Source organism: Cyprinus carpio, chromosome A15 (genome assembly GCF_018340385.1).
Source record: "Cyprinus carpio isolate SPL01 chromosome A15, ASM1834038v1, whole genome shotgun sequence".
Lineage (NCBI taxonomy): Eukaryota > Metazoa > Chordata > Actinopteri > Cypriniformes > Cyprinidae > Cyprinus > Cyprinus carpio.
Window position 1 is genome coordinate 27,952,269 of NC_056586.1, and position 21,797 is coordinate 27,974,065.

General features: G+C 41.9%; 2 protein-coding genes and 11 non-coding genes across 13 annotated transcripts; 1 reads left to right on the forward strand and 12 right to left on the reverse strand.

Moving 5' to 3' along the window:
• Window positions 1–1,367: 1,367 nt before the first annotated feature.
• trnaq-cug lies at window positions 1,368–1,439 on the reverse strand. The gene has a single exon. It is a non-coding gene; the product is annotated as a tRNA-Gln (tRNA).
• Window positions 1,440–1,558: 119 nt separating this feature from the next.
• Window positions 1,559–1,631, reverse strand: trnaq-uug. The gene has a single exon. It is a non-coding gene; the product is annotated as a tRNA-Gln (tRNA).
• Window positions 1,632–1,930: 299 nt separating this feature from the next.
• Window positions 1,931–2,004, reverse strand: trnai-aau. The gene has a single exon. It is a non-coding gene; the product is annotated as a tRNA-Ile (tRNA).
• Window positions 2,005–2,855: 851 nt separating this feature from the next.
• On the reverse strand, window positions 2,856–2,929 carry trnai-aau. The gene has a single exon. It is a non-coding gene; the product is annotated as a tRNA-Ile (tRNA).
• A 95-nt stretch (window positions 2,930–3,024) lies between these two features.
• trnaq-uug lies at window positions 3,025–3,096 on the reverse strand. The gene has a single exon. It is a non-coding gene; the product is annotated as a tRNA-Pro (tRNA).
• A 1,233-nt stretch (window positions 3,097–4,329) lies between these two features.
• On the forward strand, window positions 4,330–4,402 carry trnaa-agc. The gene has a single exon. It is a non-coding gene; the product is annotated as a tRNA-Ala (tRNA).
• Window positions 4,403–4,551: 149 nt separating this feature from the next.
• On the reverse strand, window positions 4,552–4,623 carry trnaq-cug. Its single transcript has one exon. It is a non-coding gene; the product is annotated as a tRNA-Gln (tRNA).
• Window positions 4,624–4,739: 116 nt separating this feature from the next.
• trnaq-uug lies at window positions 4,740–4,811 on the reverse strand. Its single transcript has one exon. It is a non-coding gene; the product is annotated as a tRNA-Gln (tRNA).
• A 298-nt stretch (window positions 4,812–5,109) lies between these two features.
• trnai-aau lies at window positions 5,110–5,183 on the reverse strand. The gene has a single exon. It is a non-coding gene; the product is annotated as a tRNA-Ile (tRNA).
• A 2,009-nt stretch (window positions 5,184–7,192) lies between these two features.
• LOC109091091 lies at window positions 7,193–13,174 on the reverse strand. The gene is made up of 8 exons (XM_042771650.1): window positions 13,073–13,174; window positions 12,054–12,582; window positions 11,625–11,952; window positions 10,719–11,520; window positions 10,202–10,408; window positions 9,721–10,088; window positions 8,251–8,756; window positions 7,193–8,168 (listed from the first exon to the last, which is right to left on the reverse strand). The coding sequence occupies exons 1-8, from the start codon at window positions 13,080–13,082 to the stop codon at window positions 7,598–7,600; spliced, it is 3,321 nt and encodes a 1,106-aa protein (XP_042627584.1). The 5' UTR covers window positions 13,083–13,174; the 3' UTR covers window positions 7,193–7,597.
• On the reverse strand, window positions 13,107–14,343 carry LOC109062674. Its single transcript, XM_042771768.1, has 4 exons — window positions 13,602–14,343; window positions 13,425–13,508; window positions 13,269–13,349; window positions 13,107–13,147 (listed from the first exon to the last, which is right to left on the reverse strand). Exons 1-4 carry the CDS (start codon window positions 14,341–14,343, stop codon window positions 13,107–13,109), a joined length of 948 nt encoding a protein of 315 aa, XP_042627702.1.
• Window positions 14,344–15,804: 1,461 nt separating this feature from the next.
• trnaq-cug lies at window positions 15,805–15,876 on the reverse strand. The gene has a single exon. It is a non-coding gene; the product is annotated as a tRNA-Gln (tRNA).
• A 116-nt stretch (window positions 15,877–15,992) lies between these two features.
• Window positions 15,993–16,064, reverse strand: trnaq-uug. The gene has a single exon. It is a non-coding gene; the product is annotated as a tRNA-Gln (tRNA).
• Window positions 16,065–21,797: the final 5,733 nt, after the last annotated feature.

The following is a 21,797-nucleotide window of genomic DNA, read 5'->3' on the forward strand; positions in this document are numbered from 1 at the left end:
TGGCTCCAGAGACCTTCAGTCTGGCATCTTCAGCAAACCGTTTAGGCTGAACCCTGAGACCTGTGCTCAGCAGGATTTACAGGGCGCCCCCTCCCGCACTTTCGAGGAGAACAGGCTGGACTCCCAGAGGAACAAAGAGGATGGACGTCCCCCAGAGGATGAACCATTGTGCTGGTGTGACTTTCTGACTGTTTCAGTTGAACAAGGCGGGATGCATGGTATTCTTCCAATATGCCAAAATGGTCATGGACACTAAAGAGAAACAAAACTTCAGGACAGACCTCCACCAGACTGAATCCGGGATTTCAGCCAGGACCTCTCGCACTTAGGCAGATATTGCCTTATAGATATGAGCCTTTCATGTGCTGATGCGATCCTTCTGCCTTGTAGTCTGAACTATGACAAACTGAAAACGTCTTAAAATCTGTGCCTATGGCGGAACCTTCATAGGTACCCTCAATTTTCTACCTGTTGTTGGGTGTGTGTGGGATGATCAGCAGAGTCCCTAATGAAGATGGAAGACTGATTTCAGAAATGGAAGTTAAAAACCAAGTATTTGTATTTGAGTGAGCTTCTTTGATTCATTCATTTAACTCAATTGAACCTGGATGTCAAATATCCACGATTACCAGAGGAAAAGAACAACGAGAGCAAGGACGAAAGAAGAAAATGACCTGACATGGAAGATTTTCTACACCTTGAGACAATGTCAAAGGCCAACGAATGAAACTGGGCCTATGAATGGATATAAAATTGGGGGGTGGACCTGACATAAGGAGGGGGACTCTTCCAGAGCTTAGGGAGAACACCCGCAACAGCCAGATGTCCCTTTGAGAGTGGGAAACAGAAAGGAGAGGTTGGCCGCTTGACCTGAGTGATCCACAGGTAGTGTATGTAATACAGGAGTCCCACACATATACTGGGGAGAAAGACCAAGAAGGGCCTTACAAACAAAAGCACGATCTTTCAGTTAACTCTACAACTAAGTGGTGGCCACTGCAAAGATGTCAGCGAAGAGGAGGTATGGCCTCTTTTCTTTGAGCCCCTCGGAACGTCCCGCTACAGCACCTGCACGCACAATAGCAAACGCCCCTCCATGGAGTCTTTTGAAGGGATGGACATCTGGCCCCTACGGCCAGGGGAATTAGCTCAAAATGGTAGAGCGCTCGCTTAGCATGCGCAAGAGGTAGCGGGATCGATTGCGCCCGCATTCTCCAAACAGAGATCTAGCCTTTTCCCGCTAACTTCCTTAACTAGACAGACTGAGCTTTGATGTTATGAAGCCATGCTCCCTACCTGAGCTTTTGGGGCTCACTGCCGACAAAAAGGGTTTCGAAGTTGGTCCTGCGCACATTCATGGCAAAAGCAGGTCCCACCGAGATTTGAACTCGGATCGCTGAATTCAGAGTCCAGAGTGCTAACCATTACACCATGGAACCTTGACAACGGGGGCGCACTTGCTCACATTCCCACAAAGACTAAATCACTCATTGGGCCGCCAGAAGAAGCTCTAAACTTTATTTTTTATTTTGCTTTACCTGTTTACAAGAAGGAACACAGGTTCCCACCGAGACTTGAACTCGGATCACTGGATTCAAAGTCCAGAGTGTTAACCATTACACCATGGAACCACTACTCCCTCACTGCCCACCATCTGGAAGACAAATAGTGATGTGGGTTTGGGCAGCCAATTAGACAGTGGGTTTGGTTCCCAGTGAACTTCAGCCCACCTCGACCAAGAGTCAAGGACAGGGAGCATCTGCCGAAACCCGAGATCGAACCAGAGACCTTTAGAACTTCAGTCTAACGCTCTTCCAACAGAGCTGTTTCGGCCAAACCCACCAGTGGCTTAAACCAGCAGGGATTTACATGAGAGCACCCCTCACTTTACGAGAGGAGCAGAGCTGAGCTCCCAGAGAACAAAAGAGGATGGCCCGTACGGGGATCGAACCCGCGACCTTGGCGTTATTAGCACCACGCTCTAACCAACTGAGCTAACCGGCCGGATACTGAACGACATTCTTTCCCAATATGCCAAAAATTTCATGATCGCCCATGACACTAAAGAGAGCAAAGAGCTTCAGGACCAAGCCTCACCAAGGGCTCGTCCGGGATTGAACCCGGGACCTCTCGCACCCCAAAGCGAGAATCATACCCCTAGACCAACGAGCCTGCTCGCTGTGCTGTTGATCCACTGCCTAGCCACGAGCATCTCTGTTCAAATGGCTTTAAAACGCAAGAAGCATCACAAAATCTGCACCTATGGCAGAAAAAAGTGCTAAAGTACGTACCCTCTAGCCTCACCTGTTGGGTGTGTAGGATAGTCAGCAGAGTCCTAATGAAAGTAGGAAGCTGATTTCAGAAATGGAAGTTAAAGCAAGTATTGCCCACAGGCAGCTATTTCCAGTCATGCTAGTACAACTCCAATTAGCCCGAATGGGGACGAAACGAGACGTCAAAAATGCCTGGTCAATCAGATGTTTCAAATACACACACGTCAAATATCAAGAATCGTTGACCATAAAGAAAAAAAAGAAAAGAAGAGATGCACAAAGACAAATCTGTGCTGCCTTTTTACGTCTGTGTGTGTGTGCAGATAACAAATTTAACGTGTAGTGAAGGTTCCGTGGAAGTACTTACCCTGTTGCAATTCTCATGGTTTCCAACTTAATTCAAGGTGAATGCATACCTTGACTCAAGGGGACAAACAACTAAAAATCAATTTCAGTCTAACGCTCTTCCAACAGAGCTGTTTCGGCCAAACCCACCAGTGGCTTAACCAGCAGGGATTTACATGAGAGCACCCCTCACTTTACGAGAGGAGCAGAGCTGAGCTCCCAGAGAACAAAAGAGGATGGCCCGTACGGGGATCGAACCCGCGACCTTGGCGTTATTAGCACCACGCTCTAACCAACTGAGCTAACCGGCCGGATACTGAACTACATTCTTCCCAATATGCCAAAAATTTCATGATCGCCCATGACACTAAAGAGAGCAAAGAGCTTCAGGACCAAGCCTCACCAAGGGCTCGTCCGGGATTTGAACCCGGGACCTCTCGCACCCAAAGCGAGAATCATACCCCTAGACCAACGAGCCTGCTCGCTGTGCTGTTGATCCACTGCCTAGCCACGAGCATCTCTGTTCAAATGGCTTTAAACGCAAGAAGCATCACAAAATCTGCACCTATGGCAGAAAAAGTGCTAAAGTACGTACCCTCTAGCCTCACCTGTTGGGTGTGTAGGATAGTCAGCAGAGTCCTAATGAAAGTAGGAAGCTGATTTCAGAAATGGAAGTTAAAGCAAGTATTGCCCACAGGCAGCTATTTCCAGTCATGCTAGTACAACTCCAATTAGCCCGAATGGGGACGAAACGAGACGTCCAAAATGCCTGGTCAATCAGATGTTTCAAATGCACACACGTCAAATATCAAGAATCGTTGACCATAAAGAAAAAAAGAAAAGAAGAGATGCACAAAGACAAATCTGTGCTGCCTTTTTACGTCTGTGTGTGTGTGCAGATAACAAATTTAACGTGTAGTGAAGGTTCCGTGGAAGTACTTACCCTGTTGGAATTCTCATGGTTTCCAACTTAATTGATCACAAAAGTTACTTCTGATACAGGATCCCGATCTTGTGAAAGCCAAGTCAATTATTTGTAATAAATCACATGTAAGAAAACAATAAAAAATAAAATCAGAAGTTGATGCAAAGTGTGGTACAATAACAGGAAAGCTCAGAAAATGTCATTTAAAGAAACGCTGAATGAAACAAGCTAGCATTAGAAGAAATGAGCTAATAAAAGATGACAGCCATCACGATTACCAGAGGAAAAGAACAACGAGAGCAAGGACGAAAGAAGAAAAATGACCTGACATGGAAGATTTGCTACACCTTGAGACAATGTCAAAGGCCAACGAATGAAACTGGGCCTATGAATGGATATAAAATTGGGGGTGGACCTGACATAAGGAGGGGGACTCTTCCAGAGCTTAGGGAGAACACCCGCAACAGCCAGATGTCCCTTTGAGAGTGGGAAACAGAAAGGAGAGGTTGGCCGCTTGACCTGATTATCCACAGGTAGTGTATGTAATACAGGAGTCCACACATATACTGGGGAGAAAGACCAAGAAGGGCCTTACAAACAAAAGCACGATCTTTCAGTTAACTCTACAACTAAGTGGTGGCCACTGCAAAGATGTCAGCGAAGAGGAGGTATGGCCTCTTTTCTTTGAGCCCCTCGGAACGTCCCGCTACAGCACCTGCACGCACAATAGCAAACGCCCCTCCATGGAGTCTTTTGAAGGGATGGACATCTGGCCCCTACGGCCAGGGGGAATTAGCTCAAATGGTAGAGCGCTCGCTTAGCATGCGAGAGGTAGCGGGATCGATGCCCGCATTCTCCAAACAGAGATCTAGCCTTTTCCGCTAACTTCCTTAACTAGACAGACTGAGCTTTGATGTTATGAAGCCATGCTCCCTACCTGAGCTTTTGGGGCTCACTGCCGACAAAAAGGGTTTCGAAGTTGGTCCTGCGCACATTCATGGCAAAAGCAGGTCCCACCGAGATTTGAACTCGGATCGCTGGATTCAGAGTCCAGAGTGCTAACCATTACACCATGGAACCTTGACAACGGGGGCACTTGCTCACATTCCCACAAAGACTAAATCACTCATTGGGCCGCCAGAAGAAGCTCTAAACTTGTGCTTTTATTTTGCTTTACCTGCCGCAAGAAGGAACACAGGTTCCACCGAGACTTGAACTCGGATCACTGGATTCAAAGTCCAGAGTGCTAACCATTACACCATGGAACCACTACTCCCTCACTGCCCACCATCTGGAAGACAAATAGTGATGTGGGTTTGGGCAGCCAATTAGACAGTGGGTTTGGTTCCCAGTGAACTTCAGCCCACCTCGACCAAGAGTCAAGGACAGGGAGCATCTGCCGAAACCCGAGATCGAACCAGAGACCTTTAGAACTTCAGTCTAACGCTCTTCCAACAGAGCTGTTTCGGCCAAACCCACCAGTGGCTTAACCAGCAGGGATTTACATGAGAGCACCCCTCACTTTACGAGAGGAGCAGAGCTGAGCTCCCAGAGAACAAAAGAGGATGGCCCGTACGGGGATCGAACCCGCGACCTTGGCGTTATTAGCACCACGCTCTAACCAACTGAGCTAACCGGCCGGATACTGAACGATATTCTTCCCAATATGCCAAAAATTTCATGATCGCCCATGACACTAAAGAGAGCAAAGAGCTTCAGGACCAATCCTCACCAAGGGCTCGTCCGGGATTTGAACCTGGGACCTCTCGCACCCAAAGCGAGAATCATACCCCTAGACCAACGAGACTGCTCGCTGTGCTGTTGATCCACTGCCTAGCCACGAGCATCTCTGTTCAAATGGCTTTAAACGCAAGAAGCGTCACAAAATCTGCACCTATGGCAGAAAAAGTGCTAAAGTACGTACCCTCTAGCCTCACCTGTTGGGTGTGTAGGATAGTCAGCAGAGTCCTAATGAAAGTAGGAAGCTGATTTCAGAAATGGAAGTTAAAGCAAGTATTGCCCACAGGCAGCAGCTATTTCCAGTCATGCTAGTACAACTCCAATTAGCCCGAATGGGGACGAAACGAGACGTCCAAAATGCCTGGTCAATCAGATGTTTCAAATGCACACACGTCAAATATCAAGAATCGTTGACCATAAAGAAAAAAAAGAAAAGAAGAGATGCACAAAGACAAATCTGTGCTGCCTTTTTACGTCTGTGTGTGTGTGCAGATAACAAATTTAACGTGTAGTGAAGGTTCCGTGGAAGTACTTACCCTGTTGCAATTCTCATGGTTTCCAACTTAATTGATCACAAAAGTTACTTCTGATACAGGATCCCGATCTTGTGAAAGCCAAGTCAATTATTTGTAATAAATCACATGTAAGAAAACAATAAAAAATAAAATCAGAAGTTGATGCAAAGTGTGGTACAATAACAGGAAAGCTCAGAAAATGTCATTTAAAGAAACGCTGAATGAAACAAGCTAGCATTAGAAGAAATGAGCTAATAAAAGATGACAGCCATCACGATTACCAGAGGAAAAGAACAACGAGAGCAAGGACGAAAGAAGAAAAATGACCTGACATGGAAGATTTTCTACACCTTGAGACAATGTCAAAGGCCAACGAATGAAACTGGGCCTATGAATGGATATAAAATTGGGGGTGGACCTGACATAAGGAGGGGGACTCTTCCAGAGCTTAGGGAGAACACCCGCAACAGCCAGATGTCCCTTTGAGAGTGGGAAACAGAAAGGAGAGGTTGGCCGCTTGACCTGAGTGATCCACAGGTAGTGTATGTAATACAGGAGTCCACACATATACTGGGGAGAAAGACCAAGAAGGGCCTTACAAACAAAAGCACGATCTTTCAGTTAACTCTACAACTAAGTGGTGGCCACTGCAAAGATGTCAGCGAAGAGGAGGTATGGCCTCTTTTCTTTGAGCCCCTCGGAACGTCCCGCTACAGCACCTGCACGCACAATAGCAAACGCCCCTCCATGGAGTCTTTTGAAGGGATGGACATCTGGCCCCTGCGGCCAGGGGAATTAGCTCAAATGGTAGAGCGCTCGCTTAGCATAGGAAGGGGCCCAATCTTTGCGCCCGCACGCAAGCGAAAAAGACGCAGAACACGGGAAAACGCCGAAAAATTTCCCCTGCAGCAATACTCGGGGTATATTCCTCTGCGTTTTGAAGAGTTGTAATTACATGTGAAACAAGTCACCCTCCGCGGCCTGGACTCGAACCCGTGGTTTTTCAGATGAGCCGTGACGTCATCTCTTCAGATGAGCCGTGACGTCATCTCTCCACTGTATTGTTAAGCGTGCAATAAACCGAGCCTTTTTACAGTTATCTATGACATACCATTATATTGATTGATCGTATATTACATTGATTTTTTTTATTTTGTTTGTATGTATATTATTTTTGTGTTTAAATAAAATGAATAAAACCGTTTCTTCAAATATGTGTTTTGTGTGTGTGGATATGATTTGATTGATATGATTTAGCAGATTTTATTTATCTGATCAAAAGACACTTCAAATGTAAAATGTAAAATGTTTTATTAAAATGAATACAAACAAATATTGAAATGAGTACACACACGTGTATATATATATATATACAATATGAAAGAGTGGGCCAATGTAATATATACAAAAATGTTTTATTAAAATGAACACACACACACACACACACACACAATATATAAAAAGGACAATATGAAAAGAGTGGGACCATGTACTATATACAAAATATATACAGGAAAGATATTATGTACTTATATATATATAAAAAAAAACAATATGAAAAGAGTGTGACCATGTTATATATACAAAATGTATACAGGAAACATATTATTTACTGAGGAGGCAGAGTTTTTCATTTATTTTGCTGGCGCTGTTCTGCCAACCAGTCATCTAAAGATTTTCCATTTGATGCACGTGAGCAAAATGTGGCATTACCATATCGGCTATGACCAAACTCTTTAGTTTTGGGCTGCCCACATTTGCTGCACGTGTTAAAAGTAACCCCTCGCACATACTTCCTCTTACGGACTCCGCTTTCCGTCCAGGGCCCGTCGGCGCCTGTTCCTCTCGGTGTAACGGGACACAGGAGCAGCAGACACAGGAGCAGCAGACACAGGAGCAGCAGACACAGGACCAGCAGACACAGGACCAGCAGACACAGGAGCAGCAGACACAAGCAGCAGACAAGGAGCAGCAGACACAGGAGCAGGTGGAGCTGGGCCTGCACCGGATGTCGAAGCACCAGAAGATGGAATCACCATTGACACAGTCATGTCTGGGTTAAGGACTAGTGTGCCTAACAGTGACCCAGGTGCTGAAATGGGCTGCACAACTCCTGCTGCTGTGGGGGCAGGTGTGATGGGGCACTCCCTGGTGGCAGCAGCGGGCCGTCGACCTGGTCGCAGAAGAGGAGCCTGTCCTTCTCGATTTGGCGGAAGGATAAATTGATGTTTTGGGCCTGATGTTGATGGCACGTCATCCAATTTTTTCCTCGGCGGAGGAAGCTGCGTATCAGCCACATCAATTGGGTCAGGTGGAGTCAGTCCCTGGGCGAGGACACTCATTTCCTGATTCTTCTGCTGCCGTTGAAACCTGAAATGAAATTACTTGTAATATATATATATATGTTTAGAAGTATTCAGTTCATTGGAAGCAAATAATGTGCCTTGCTTACCACTGAATGAGTGTCCGCTGGTTTAGCTCAAACAGCTGGATCATTGTTTCATCCATCAGCCTTCGACTGTTAAGCACCAGCTCTCGTATGTGGTGGTAATCTGAAAGGATTTTAGACCACCTGGGGGTGCAAACTCCAGCCTTCTTGGTCGGCGACTTGTGTAAAGCACACAGCTTCATACAAATGGCCTCAACCAAGCGGCTGGTGCTGGGCCACTGTGCTGGACCCCCAGGATGTCCAATCAGACACCGTTTCACACTCTCCACACCCGGTGTGACTCCGGACCGCTTTGGTGCCTTAAAGCGCCCATGTGTCAGCTGAGGCTGATGTCGAGGCTGATAGTTGACCCGCTGTTTATCAACGTCAGGGAGAGCTGTCCACAGCTGGATGACCTCTGTCACCTGCAGGTCAGTGAGGTAAGGAGCCTCACGAAGACCCACCAGGTAACCAGCCAGATCCTGGACCTTGTCCCACCCAGCGATGCCATCAGGTCCAATGACTGCTCCCTAGTAAATGGAGATAAATTTTAATATACACTAGCAGTCAAAAGTCTTTGAACAGTAATATTTTTTATGTTTTTTAAAGAATTCTGCTCAACAAGCCTTCATTTATTTTATTCAAAATACAGCAAAAGCAGTAATATTGTGAAATAATTTTACTATTTAAAATAAAACTGCTTTCTATTTGAATATATTTTAAAATGTAATTCATTTCTGTTATCAAAGCTGAATTTTCAGCATCATTCTTCCAGTCTTTAGTGACACATGATCCTTCAGAAATCATTCTAATATGCTGATTTGTTGTTCAAGAAACCTTTTTTTAATATTTTTATTATTATCAATATTTAAAACAGTTGTGTACATTTTGTTCAAGATTCTTTGATGAATAGAAAGATCCAAGATAAGCATTTATCTGAAACTAAAAAGCTTTTGTAACATTATACACTATACCCTTCAAAAGCTTGGAGTCAGAATATTTAAATCAAAATATATTTATTATTAAATTATAGAAATTAATACTTTTATTTAGCAAGGACGCATTAAATTGACCAAAAGTGATGATAAAGACATTTATAATGTTACAAAAAATTCAGAACTTTCTATTCATCAAAGAAACCTAAAAAAAAATAAACTCAGCTATTTTTAACCTAATAATAATAATAAATGTTTTTTTTTGAGCAGCAAATCAGAATATTGGAATGATTTCTGAAGAATCGTGTGACCTGAGTAATGATGCTAAAATTCAGCATTGAAATCACAAGAATAAATTACTTTTTAAAATATATTAAAAGAGAAAGCAGTTATTTTAAATAGTAAAACTATTTTACAATATTACTGCTTTTGCTGTATTTTGGATCAAATAAATGCAGGCTTGGCGAGCAGAAGAGAATTCTTAAAAAAAAAAAATTGCTGGTAGTGTATGTGGAATAAAAAGAGATTGAAATTAAATAAAGCCCTTAGAGTGTCTTACCTGAGTCTCGCCGGAGACACTGCCTCCAGTGTCAGATGGCTGTGACAACACTGAAGAGGCAGGGGCAAGATGCTGTCCTTCTCCTCCAGATGATGTGGACGGCTCAGCCAGTGACACATCAGCCAGTGATGCTGGGGACTGAGGCAGAGGCAAAGATGAGGGGCTGTTTCCGAGATCACGGCAGGGGTCATCCTCATACAGCACTGGAACTGTGATGTCCTCCATGCTCGCTTCCTCAAACCCCTCATCTTGCAGGTCCTGATCATCAACCTCCTCCACCAGCCGGTCTTCCTCCTCTGGGTTCTGGAGCACTGGAGTTAGTGTTTTGCCAGTCTGGCTGTAAAGGTACTCCATTCCCAGCAATTCACCTACAATAATAAAATGGAAAAAAAGAAAGTGTTCTTAATAATTTATCTAGTACATTGGAGGCTAAATAGATAACTTAATAGAATATTACAAAAGAACAAATTCAATTTCTTACCTGTATATGCTCCAGGAGGGCGATAGCGCTCATCCCAGGGCTTCCCAAGGACTGTTCGGCTAAGCTGGTCCACAGCCTCTTTCATGGCACTGCCATATGACCGGATGGAGGACGCTCCTTTTATGACGTCTTCCATTCGGTCATCATTCCAACGCATCAAGCCCTCAAGGAGATAGGCCTGAAAATGCGCATCGCTGGCACTGGTTCCTAAAAGTTAAATAAACAAAAAAGGGTTTTATATGTCACATATGTACAAGATATGTACTACACATAAGGTGCTATGAAGTAACTGGTTACATGTAATAGAGTTGTGTAACTACATTAAAAATTATTTTCATTATAGCCAGTATTACTGGTGACTTGTCAGGCAAGACAGCTTTGTCAATGCTTATGACATCAGAAAAGAATTGTAATGTAGAGTGTGACATTTATTAATGCGGCATTACTTTAAAGTGATGGAAGCCGTTTTAGTGCTTATATTTTTTACAGAAATTGATAATCCATATGCATGTAATACCTGGAATAAAACGGTTCAGGTGGAGGTGGAATGACTCCAAGGAGGTAGAGCCACGAGCACACCTGTAGCAGCACAGCTCCACACCGCCTTTCTTCAGTGTCCCTGTCTTCATGTAGAGCGGAAAGTTCTCTGGGTCTTGGATACACTGTATGTGCTTCCGCTGTTCCTTCCATATCTGCTGGATCCGTTCATGGTCCAGCAGAGGAACTCCCAGGGTGTCCTTCCCATCCGCACTGTCAAACTGATCAATCAGTGATCCAATCAGTCTGGTGGTCTCCTCCACCCCCCTGGTCCTCCTCCGGCAGTGCAGTGCCAACTCCCTCCGGGTAATGCGCGCACTGACTGCCTTTCCTGAGATGTGGCCAGTATTCTTTGCCGCCAGGTCACCCTCTTTTGCAGAGCGAAGAGCAGCCACATCCTCTGGATCCCACTGAAAGATGCACGTGGACAGACGTGCCATGAAGATCCCGTAGAGCGGATGAGCCTCTGTCGTGACACCTGCAGCAAATCGCCGCATGAAGTGCCAGATGTCGAGGCGCACTACAAGCTCATCCCACTCCGAAAACATGATCTTCACCCGAGATTGGCCGTGCTGACTGCAGCAGTCTCTGTCCACGTACATCACTTTTGGGGCTGCCTCTCCTGCCTCCCGGTAGCGTTTCATCAGGCCAGCTGCCATGGGGTCCAGTCCATGTCCCTCAGCGGCTGTCAGAACAGAGACAAGGACCTGGCCGTGTTCGTTTCCCACATTTGTGCACCAAGCAGCTGTTCCTGAAGCAGCACCGGCAAGTTTCTTTGTGACCTATTGGGAAAAATAAAAGGGTCAAAAACTGTGTTCTTTACGTACACATATCACACAAATATCCATGTCTGGCAAATTTCTGGATATAAACAGGGCTGTGATACCTTTTTTGTCGAATCCATCTTGAGAACACAGCCAAAGACAGATGTAATTTTGGCCTTGACCTCGTGCAGTCGCCCCAGAACATCCCTGGCGTACACAGCTAACAGCCACTTAGGTTTAGGCAGGGCAGGTAAAAGGGGAGGATCGGGAAACACAGGAGGCTGCACAAGGGAGGACCTTGTGAATGGTTCGCAGGCAGTCAGGTACTGCAAGACACGCTGTGTCCATGCCTCACTGTGCTGTTCCATCAGCTTCTTGTAAAGCTGAGTCACACTGTTGCCCAGTGTCCTCTCCCTCATCATCCTCAGCACCCGGTTGTCACATGAGTATCTAAGAAAACAACAACAGTATAATCATGCAAATGCTTTAGTTGGTAAAAAAATAACACATATAAAAGCACCTTATAATGAATGATTGTCATTATGAATTACCTGTATGTCAGCAAAGCTGGAAACTGACTGCGGTGGCCCATATCCAGCTGTCCTAGGATGTCCTCGGACCAGGCAGGATATTTCTTTTTGCAGCGTTTGCACTCCAGATACTCAGTGGCAAGGTCATACCACCCATCGATGTCCAAGACCTTACGCACGGTACGGTAAAGTCCTGCCGCTGTTAGTCTGTGCTTACCACAGTCTGGGCGACCACAGACAAGAGGAAATAACCACATCTTCAGCGGCATCCATAAGAAAAGGGGCCGACAGAAGAAGAGGTCGGGTGAGGCGGGGGGCTGAGTGTTAATTAAAGGGGGCTGAGGAGGATACCACCAAAGCTTCAGCTGGGACACTAGTTCTGGCTTGCCGGTTCGTGGATTGGCCTTAAATAGTGTGTTCCGGATCCACTCATGCTGAAAAGGTGGAAGATGATCTTTCCAGTGACTTGGAAGCTCAGCTGGTGGCTGATGATGTGAAAGGTCTGGTGTCTTGGCCGTTTCCACTGATGGAGACGGACCTGCACAGGCCTCTGAGTGAATGTAAAAAAACAATAAGGATGACTGTTGCATTTGATAGTAATATGCCATAAATGCAGCCCACAAACAGCCTGCAAAGCAGTATTTTTGGACAAGTATTCATAATTAGTATGATTATATTTAGGAATGACAGTGAAGAAAGTGGTACTAGTGTTAAGAAGCAAAGAACACAGCATACACTTCATTAATGTAAGGAGTATGGAATCAATGCAGCTCATTGAGAATGAGGATCAGATGGAATGGAGGAAGGAAAAGTGGTGTGATGAATTAAGTATAAAGCAACGATGCCCACGGACATGAAGCATAAACACAGATAGAGTAAGGAAAAACTGTTCCTCTAATCACTAGAACAATGAATCTCCACCATCCTGTCTGCTCAGGGGGAGCTGAAGAGTGAGTGAGAAGAGCAAGCGGTGTGAAAAAGTTATCTGGTGATTGTTTAACAACGGGTAAGTTCGGAAACGCAAATAAATACACTGACACCTTTGGACATCCTTCAGGTTTTGAAGAGGTGCACTCAAAGAATGCATCCCGCTTGAGGCATGTTGTGACATAATTCTGTATTGTAAACAAAAAATATTTTAAAATGTTGATTATTTTCCCCCAAAAAAATAACGCTTCTCAGTGTGTTTTTCACCAAACATTCTTATAATATTTGCATTTGTGTCATATGCCACACCTGTATTTAGCTGTGCTTCACATTGTGATGCAGCAAATACCAGCTCCTCATCGTCATCTTCAACAGTGGGAACGGAAGTGCCTGGAGCACAAATGTTAAAACTATCAATGTGAACAATACACAGAGACAAACATAAGTAAGATGGTGCTTACTTACCAGTAGCAAAAAGCTGCATTCGGGCCAAATGTTTGGCTGGGGGTTCTGCTGCTGGAGGAGGTAAAGTGGACTGCAGTAATGGATCTGGAAACAGCAAGTGGACAAGTTTGCCATAATGATAAATTAATATATGTAGAACTGCTGTAGGTAAAATTCAATATTCACACTCCTACTCACAGTGTTTAACTGGTGACATGAGTTTTCTCGCCAACTGTGAAGGAGACAAATGTTTGCCACGTGCCAACAGTGCTTTCACAGTGGCGGTCTGCTGTACACCAGTTTGGATAGCTGCAGGTGGAGTTGCAGAGGCACTGGAGGTTGCAGCATGAGGTGCAGGCTGACGTATGCTGGTGCCCACAGCAGAAGCCCGTCTTTTCAGGACATATGTCTTGAAAATGGCCATGTTGGTTTTGGGCCTGGCATCTGCCTTAACCAGGTACCTGATGAGGGCTTGGGCCTCCTTGCTCTGGTCCTCATAAACATCCTTCATGGACCGGCCCTGGAAGTCACCAAACTCCACCATCAAGCAGCCCTGGTCTCCAGTTGCCCGGGCTTCTGCTTGCATTTCCTGCTTCCTCTGATATTTCTCCACTTCTTCTGCCATCTCTCTGATTTGAGAAGTGTACTGTAGGAACAGTTGTTTATTTTCTGACAGGGGGGTTGTCTGCGCTGTCTCATTGGAAATGCTGAGCACCAAATACACTGCGTACCCCAGAGAGTTTTCCAGGAGCCATCTAAATCTCTGACCCTGGTACTTCCCAAACTGAAGTTTGCAGTGAGCCAGTACTAAAAACTGGTCACTGGGGTCTCCACCGTTTGTGCTGACAAAAGTACTGGCCTCTGCCAGCACCTCCTCCTTAGGTTTGGCCCTTCCAGACTCCACATTTTCAAGGCGCTTTGCCTCCGCCGAAGGCGCCATGAGGAGTCGGCTTGATGTTGCCGATTGGCGTTGAAAAAAGGGGTATGCATACATTTTCTGAAATTAAAATCAGAAAAAGAATATTACCTTTTACAATCTGAAAGACACCTGTATGTTAAGTGTGTAACAATAATTTAACAAGCTACACATAAACTATATTACTGTGGTAATAAACATAGGCATGACATAAACTGTCCTGAAGATGAGTTTTCTACAAAGGACAGGAATTCCTGATAAATTAAATATGTAACGTCAATATGAAGTCTGAAATTTCCTTCTAATTTCAATACTGTCATCTTAAACCATGACTATGCACACACCAGGCTACCAAATATAGACCAGTCTTCTGACGACTCACATTCCCATACTTCAAATGCTGTCCTCTTACCCCAGGGTTACACCAGGTGCTTTAACCTCTTAAAATCTCAGGCATTTTTCATTGTGTTTTTCACTTTTTTGGTCTACCCAAATTAAAATGAGCACTATTCCCACATACTTTGGCCCATATGGATAAATCTGGGCTTTTTTTTTTTTTTTTTTTTAAGTTAAGACTCTCAATGTTATTTACCAAAAAGTCATTATTATTACTTTATTTTAGAAAATATTAATTTTTTCTTGGTAAATGCAGTTTTCCCTATCTCCACAACAATTTTTACAATTAAAATGTGTGTGTTGTTATTATGTGTTATTACCAAATATAAATGTAAATTGTTTAATCATTATTAATTTCAGCCATAGGGCCCAGAAACCATGACTTCACAAACAATACACACATCATTGTTGACAGCAACATAGCTTAATTAGCGGACGGTCGATGATTTATCTTATCTGATCATTTATCATGTGAAAAGTTACAGGTTCACAGGTACTGAGGAAAACGTATGCTATACATATGCTAGCAATATTGGCACGTTTTATTTTCCAAAAATACACACTGTATATGAACAAATAATGACCGATATTCAATAATGAAGTAATGTCCTTACCTATTGCAAAGATGACAATAACAGCGGCCGGCGATTGGTCAAAAGTCAGCCACAGCCGAAACGCGATTGGTCAAATGTAAGCCACAGGAGAGAAACGCGATTGGTCAAAAGTAAGCCACAGGCGAAACGCGATTGGTCAAAAGTAAGCCACAGGCGAAACGCGATTGGTCAAAAGTAAGCCACAGGCGAAACGCGATTGGTCAAAAGTAAGCCACAAGAGAAACGCGATTGGCTCATGTGGGCTTACTTTGGGCTTACTTTGGCTCAGTCGGTGGAAAGCAGTAGGCGCAAGCGAGAGGTAGCGGGATCGATGCCCGCATTCTCCAAACAGAGATCTAGCCTTTTCCGCTAACTTCCTTAACTAGACAGACTGAGCTTTGATGTTATGAAGCCATGCTCCCTACCTGAGCTTTTGGGGCTCACTGCCGACAAAAAGGGTTTCGAAGTTGGTCCTGCGCACATTCATGGCAAAAGCAGGTCCCACCGAGATTTGAACTCGGATCGCTGGATTCAGAGTCCAGAGTGCTAACCATTACACCATGGAACCTTGACAACGGGGGCACTTGCTCACATTCCCACAAAGATTAAATCACTCATTGGGCCGCCAGAAGAAGCTCTAAACTTGTGCTTTTATTTTGCTTTACCTGCCGCAAGAAGGAACACAGGTTCCACCGAGACTTGAACTCGGATCACTGGATTCAAAGTCCAGAGTGCTAACCATTACACCATGGAACCACTACTCCCTCACTGCCCACCATCTGGAAGACAAATAGTGATGTGGGTTTGGGCAGCCAATTAGACAGTGGGTTTGGTTCCCAGTGAACTTCAGCCCACCTCGACCAAGAGTCAAGGATAAGTAACTTGGCACATCCGAGACATGCTTCATATTTCATATACTTATTTTTTCTGTGTCATTGAACCCCATTCCGAACAGAAATCTGGGGTCATATATCATAGCAGGTGTTCTGACTGACAGAGTCATTGTGGGAAATGTGACCGCTTCACAGCTCTGCCATTTACATGATTTTTTTCATGCATTATCTTGTTAATAAGCATTTGTCCCAGCCAAAAATATGCAGAATGAAGCAACGAGCTTCTTATGGTGCGTTCCACGTCATGTCGGATACATGTATTTTATGAGTTTTAAACGCCCACATGAATTTATGAGTTAAACGCACATGAACGCCACCGCAAAGTCGTAATTACGAGTGGGAAAATGTTTATTTTTTTTGGGCTTGTAGTTGAGAAACATGACAGAATCAATGGATCGATGGATGCAACGTCTGTTGTTGACGGTAATTTTTTAATTGAAATCGATAGACAGGATTGCAGTATTTGAATTAGTTTTTATGAGTTTTTGTTCGATACAGATTAAAGTGGCTTCATAAATTATTTTAAAAAATTAAAAACGCAAAACACACCTGTATTGCTCTTCATTTTCTATAAGCAGAGTTAACAAACCCTGTTGTATTTTCTTGTAATTTATTAAAAGAAGGCACACCGCCATCTTGTGCCGACGAAAGTAACTTGAACGCACCTGACGTCGTAATTATGACTTGTCAACTCGTAAGTACGAACTTCCCAGGAGGACTTGAATGCAGCAAAAGTATGATTTAAAAAAAATGGTTCCAACCAACCAAGTTTAGCCAGGTCATTACATGCATAAACTATTCAGCTCATTTTCCATATGCCAAAATTATATCTTATATCTAATATTTATATATTAAAATGCATTTTGTTATACATTGTGCCATTTGAACGTCTAAAAAATATATTTTTTAATTTAAAAAATGAATTGTTCATTGTTGATTGCATTGTTATTAGCATATATTTTGAAATATATTTTCAACCAGAAAAAAAATGCTGTTTTACTGTAGGTTGGAATGCACCATAAAAAACAACTCAGTATTGTTTCGATCAACCACCATAACACTTTAAATGCTCTTAAGTTTTGTGTCCTTTGGTCATTTCGGGGGAATGTGAATCAGTAAAAAGCAGCTTTTTATCGCCAGAATAAAACGGGTTCTTTTCAGCCTTAATAGCCAAAATAGGTACAAAAGCCAACATGTAGATGGAAAATTTATGTTACTGATGGTAATATAAAAGACAAACAGAAATAAATGAACAGATCACACCTAATTAGACTCTTCAAGAACTTGTATTTTGTATTGTAAAACTTCTTGACTACAAAATATCCCAAAAATAATAGTTATGCTATAAAATAGAGGCCAGCTTCAGTTTTAATAGATCAGTGCCATAACAGCAAGTACATTAGCTTTATAATTTGCAGTTAAAAACATATATATATATTTTTTTCTGTCTTTGATAAAACTTTCCAATCTTAAAACTACATCTTAGCGTCTTGGCTTTATTTATTGTTCTTTTTTTTTCATAGACTCCTGACGGGCCTACTGTACTGTAAAGGATTACCATCCTAGTGATGCTAAGCAGCGTGCCAGCAAAACAGCTGACTCAATGAATTGTTCATAAGCATGTGATATACCCATTACACTGTATATTTGCACATCTAAAGAGTTAATCCTCAGGCGACAAGGGTTTTTGTGGCTTGGAGGTTATAAAATGCTGGGGGAAATAAAATGAAATTATACAAGCTGGCAGATGACCTCAACATGCACATATAGGCCTACATGCACACACATTTCACAGGAGAGTTCACAAGAAATTGCCATCTTCAGAACTCTGCTGACAAACTAAAAAAAAAAATAGTACCCTGTAAAGTAAATTCATAGATTAGCTGTTTGACGAGAAGAGTTGTGGCAACCAATAAAAACAAAATAAAAATAATGTGGCTTGTCCTGTTGTGCTACACCTACTGTCTCGTCTCTATTCAGCTGGCACATGAACAGCAGTACACCTGGCAATGTACTAAAAAAATCTCTTGTTCTTCAAATAATTCTTCTCATAGTTCATATAATAAGCCAAAGTGTAATGCAAATTCAAAATATCATATTTAGGTTCAAATAATGGATTGAGTAGGATAAATCAAGCATAGTGTGAAGGTAGAACATCATTAACATAGCAGATGTTTTTGCTGTCTCCTTTGTCTTATTGCCAGATGAATCCACACTGAATAATTAAGCTTGTGGAACAAAGACCCTTTATTGTGGAATATATAATGTTTTGTCAGCCAGTTTTAGATGGCAAGAGAAGAACTATTCTGTGCCACATCAAAAAAAAAAAAAAAAAAAAAAAAAAAGAAAAGAAAAAAAGAGAAAAAAAAAGAAAAAAAAAGAAAACCAAGGTTAACAGCATCAGCAGTAAAAGTGTTTAGTATTAGCATATATAAAGCCATGTTTTAGCTAAAATGGTATATTATAAATTGCTTTGACCATCTTTACATGCAATATAATAAAGAAAAGAGTTCCTTAATATTTATAGTGAATTTGTTCTGTGAATAAATGGTTTAAACTATTGTCAAAGCTGCATTAAGGCTGTTTGCACCTAATTAGAGAGGTATTTAAAAATGAATTCCTCTGTAGTGTTTACTGTTATCAAAATAGTGTCATGTTCACAAAGGAATATTATTCCAGTGTAATTAATTTGGTAATTTACACCTGTGGTGATTATACATTTTACCTCATTTTATATAATCTGAACCAATGAACCATAATTGTCAACATATTTAATCACACTTATACTATAAAATGTAATTAGAGAAATCTTGCTTGAAAATACAACTTATATCTATTGCTACCAAGTTTGTCAAGTCCATAAATATTAAATGCATTTGGGTAAAAATGTATTTTTAGCACAGATTAGAGACTTTAATCAAAGTGTGCTATGCTCTTTTGTGTTTCACGTCACAAGTCTCCACTGTGTTTTAAGTTAGTAAGAATTAAGTACCACACAGTTCTAGAAATCAGTTCATATTCTACAGCTTATTCCAAACACAAAGTGAAATATGTTTAAATGTCTTTTTATGTGGTTTATCAGCACTGCCAGAGCGTCATTCGTCTAAGGTTAGCATTCTTGCTTTGAAGAGTCATCGAGTCATCAGATTATTTTACCACAGCATATATTAGCATATAAATTCCACACTTTACAGATCAGTCTCCCCCTACGAGCTCTTTCATCGCTTCCTGCAGACAGCACAAACTCTCAAAGCTGTGGAAAAGAGATGTTTCACACAGGAAGTGACATATCATCTCCTCACACGAAGTAACAAAATCTTTTAGTAATTGATGACACAGTCACTCTAAACTGCTATAATAGATGTTACTGGCTGAATTACAAACTGGCCCTCCATTTGTGGGAATCAAAATGTTTATAAATCAAACCAGGGGTGCGTTTCCCAAAACCATAGTTGCTAACTAATTTAGCAACTTTGTTGGTTGCAATGCAATTTCCCATTTGCAACCAACTAAGTTGCTAACAGGTTAGCAACTACTGTATGGTTTTGGGAAACGCACCCCAGAACAGTCCAGTTCCCCTGAATCTGATCCACTGATATAATGTAAGTATATATAAATGTAAGCATCATTAGGGGTGGGTGGAAACATATTAGGATTGGCTCCTTTTCATTCACAATTTGGAATTTGTGTAGAATTAGACTGGAATGAATGGAAGAGGAAATTACAGTTTGATAAAGTTGAAAGGAACAACACAAGTTGACACAAGTTTTACCAAAATAATTCTATAATTAATTATGTCTTATTATGCTTGTTTATTCCCCTGACATATAAAAATGCATTTTTATTGATTAGTCATATTTGAATCTGCTGCTTACTTTATTAAACTATAGCCATAAAAGTGTATTATTAATAATAAAAAAGTGTATGAGGAAATTTTCCATTATCCATTAAAGAACTAGTTCACCCAAAAATGGAAATTTTCTGAATATGTATTCACCTCTCAGATTATTCAAGAGAGGTTATGGTTTGTTTCTTTATTGGAACAGATTTGGGGAATTGAGCCTTACATCACTTGCTCACAAATGGATCCTCTGCAGTGAAAGGGTGCCATCAGAATGAAAGTTAAAAAAAATGTGTTTCTTAAAACACACAGATTTTCACTTCACAGTTATTTAACAGACTGGATTACTTGTGGGTTATTATGATGTTTTGGACTCTTATTCTGACAGAACCCATTCACTGCAGAGGACCAATGGTGAGTAAGCGGTGTAGGGCTTTAAATTACAATTTCAAATCCAAATCTTTAAAAAGCATGCTCATCTACATCTTGCATGGCCTGAGGGTGAGTAATTTTTCAGCAAAATTTCATTTTTGGGTGAACTGTTTGTTCACTGTTTTGAACTATTTAGAATTGTGAATGTGTCTGTGGCAAATGTGAAGGCAGTTCTAAAATTGCTTAAAAAACAATGCTTTTCCGTACTGAATGAAAATACAGTATATTTGTAATGAAAAATTCTTTAGCTTCATCTTCCAAATATATATATTTTTTATTTATTTATTTTACTGATGATATCATACATCATTATGAGATTTTTTTCTGTCAAGGATACAATTTCTGAATCTTCCAAACTCTGTCTCTCCCCACCTACAGCATATTAGTAAAAATAAACTTGCTTTTTTGGCCATCACATAGTTTGTATCAGTGATTGGCATGAATGATTGAAACAGAATATGTACCAGCTCATTTTGCAGCGGATCATTCTCTGAGTTTCCAGGCTTACATTTACTAAACACGGCAGCCAGGCCAGAACGATCATTAGAGTGAAAATGAGAGACAGCAAATGAGCTTTAACATGATATATGAATGTGTTGTGTAAGTGTTTGTGTGCATGTGTGCGTATGTTCTTTGTGCAGGCTTGATTTGTGAATAATATTTGTGTATTTCTGGAAGAAAATAGATGGTATCATAAGAGACAAATGACAGTGCGGGAGAGAGGCGAAACAGAGAATGAAAATGAAACAGAGACTCTAAGTAAACATGGAAGGAGAACGAGGAGGCAGGAACATCCGTATCTCTTATGTAGAGGTCGAGACTCACAGACAGCAGGGCAGGTTTGTTTATTATTTGTGTGGAGTGTGACACCAAGTCATAGCATGTGTTATGCGGATTTTTGGCTGAGAATGGTAATAGGTAGAACAACACAAGAGGCTTTTGTATGTCAAAACACTAGTGTTCTACTCTGCGTTACAAGACTCTCCTTATTATTCTGAACACCATTTTGTCTATTCAGATCAACTAAATAAAGCATGTCTAGCAGTAAACCAATGGCATTTAACAAATCACCTTGGGCTTATGTAGTAGAATACATTTTGTACCCTACATGTTTTTTTATTTAATTAAACCATTTTAGCCAAAAATGATCTGTGCATTTGTCAGCCAAACAAGTTCATTCAGAATAGACATTTGAGAATTTATTGTGCTTCCAAATCACAAAGAACATGAGGAGCAGCAGTCAGTAGCATTTGGAAATGCACAAATAACTGAATAGTGTACTGAATAGATGCTTTAAAAATAAACACTATTCAGAATAGACAT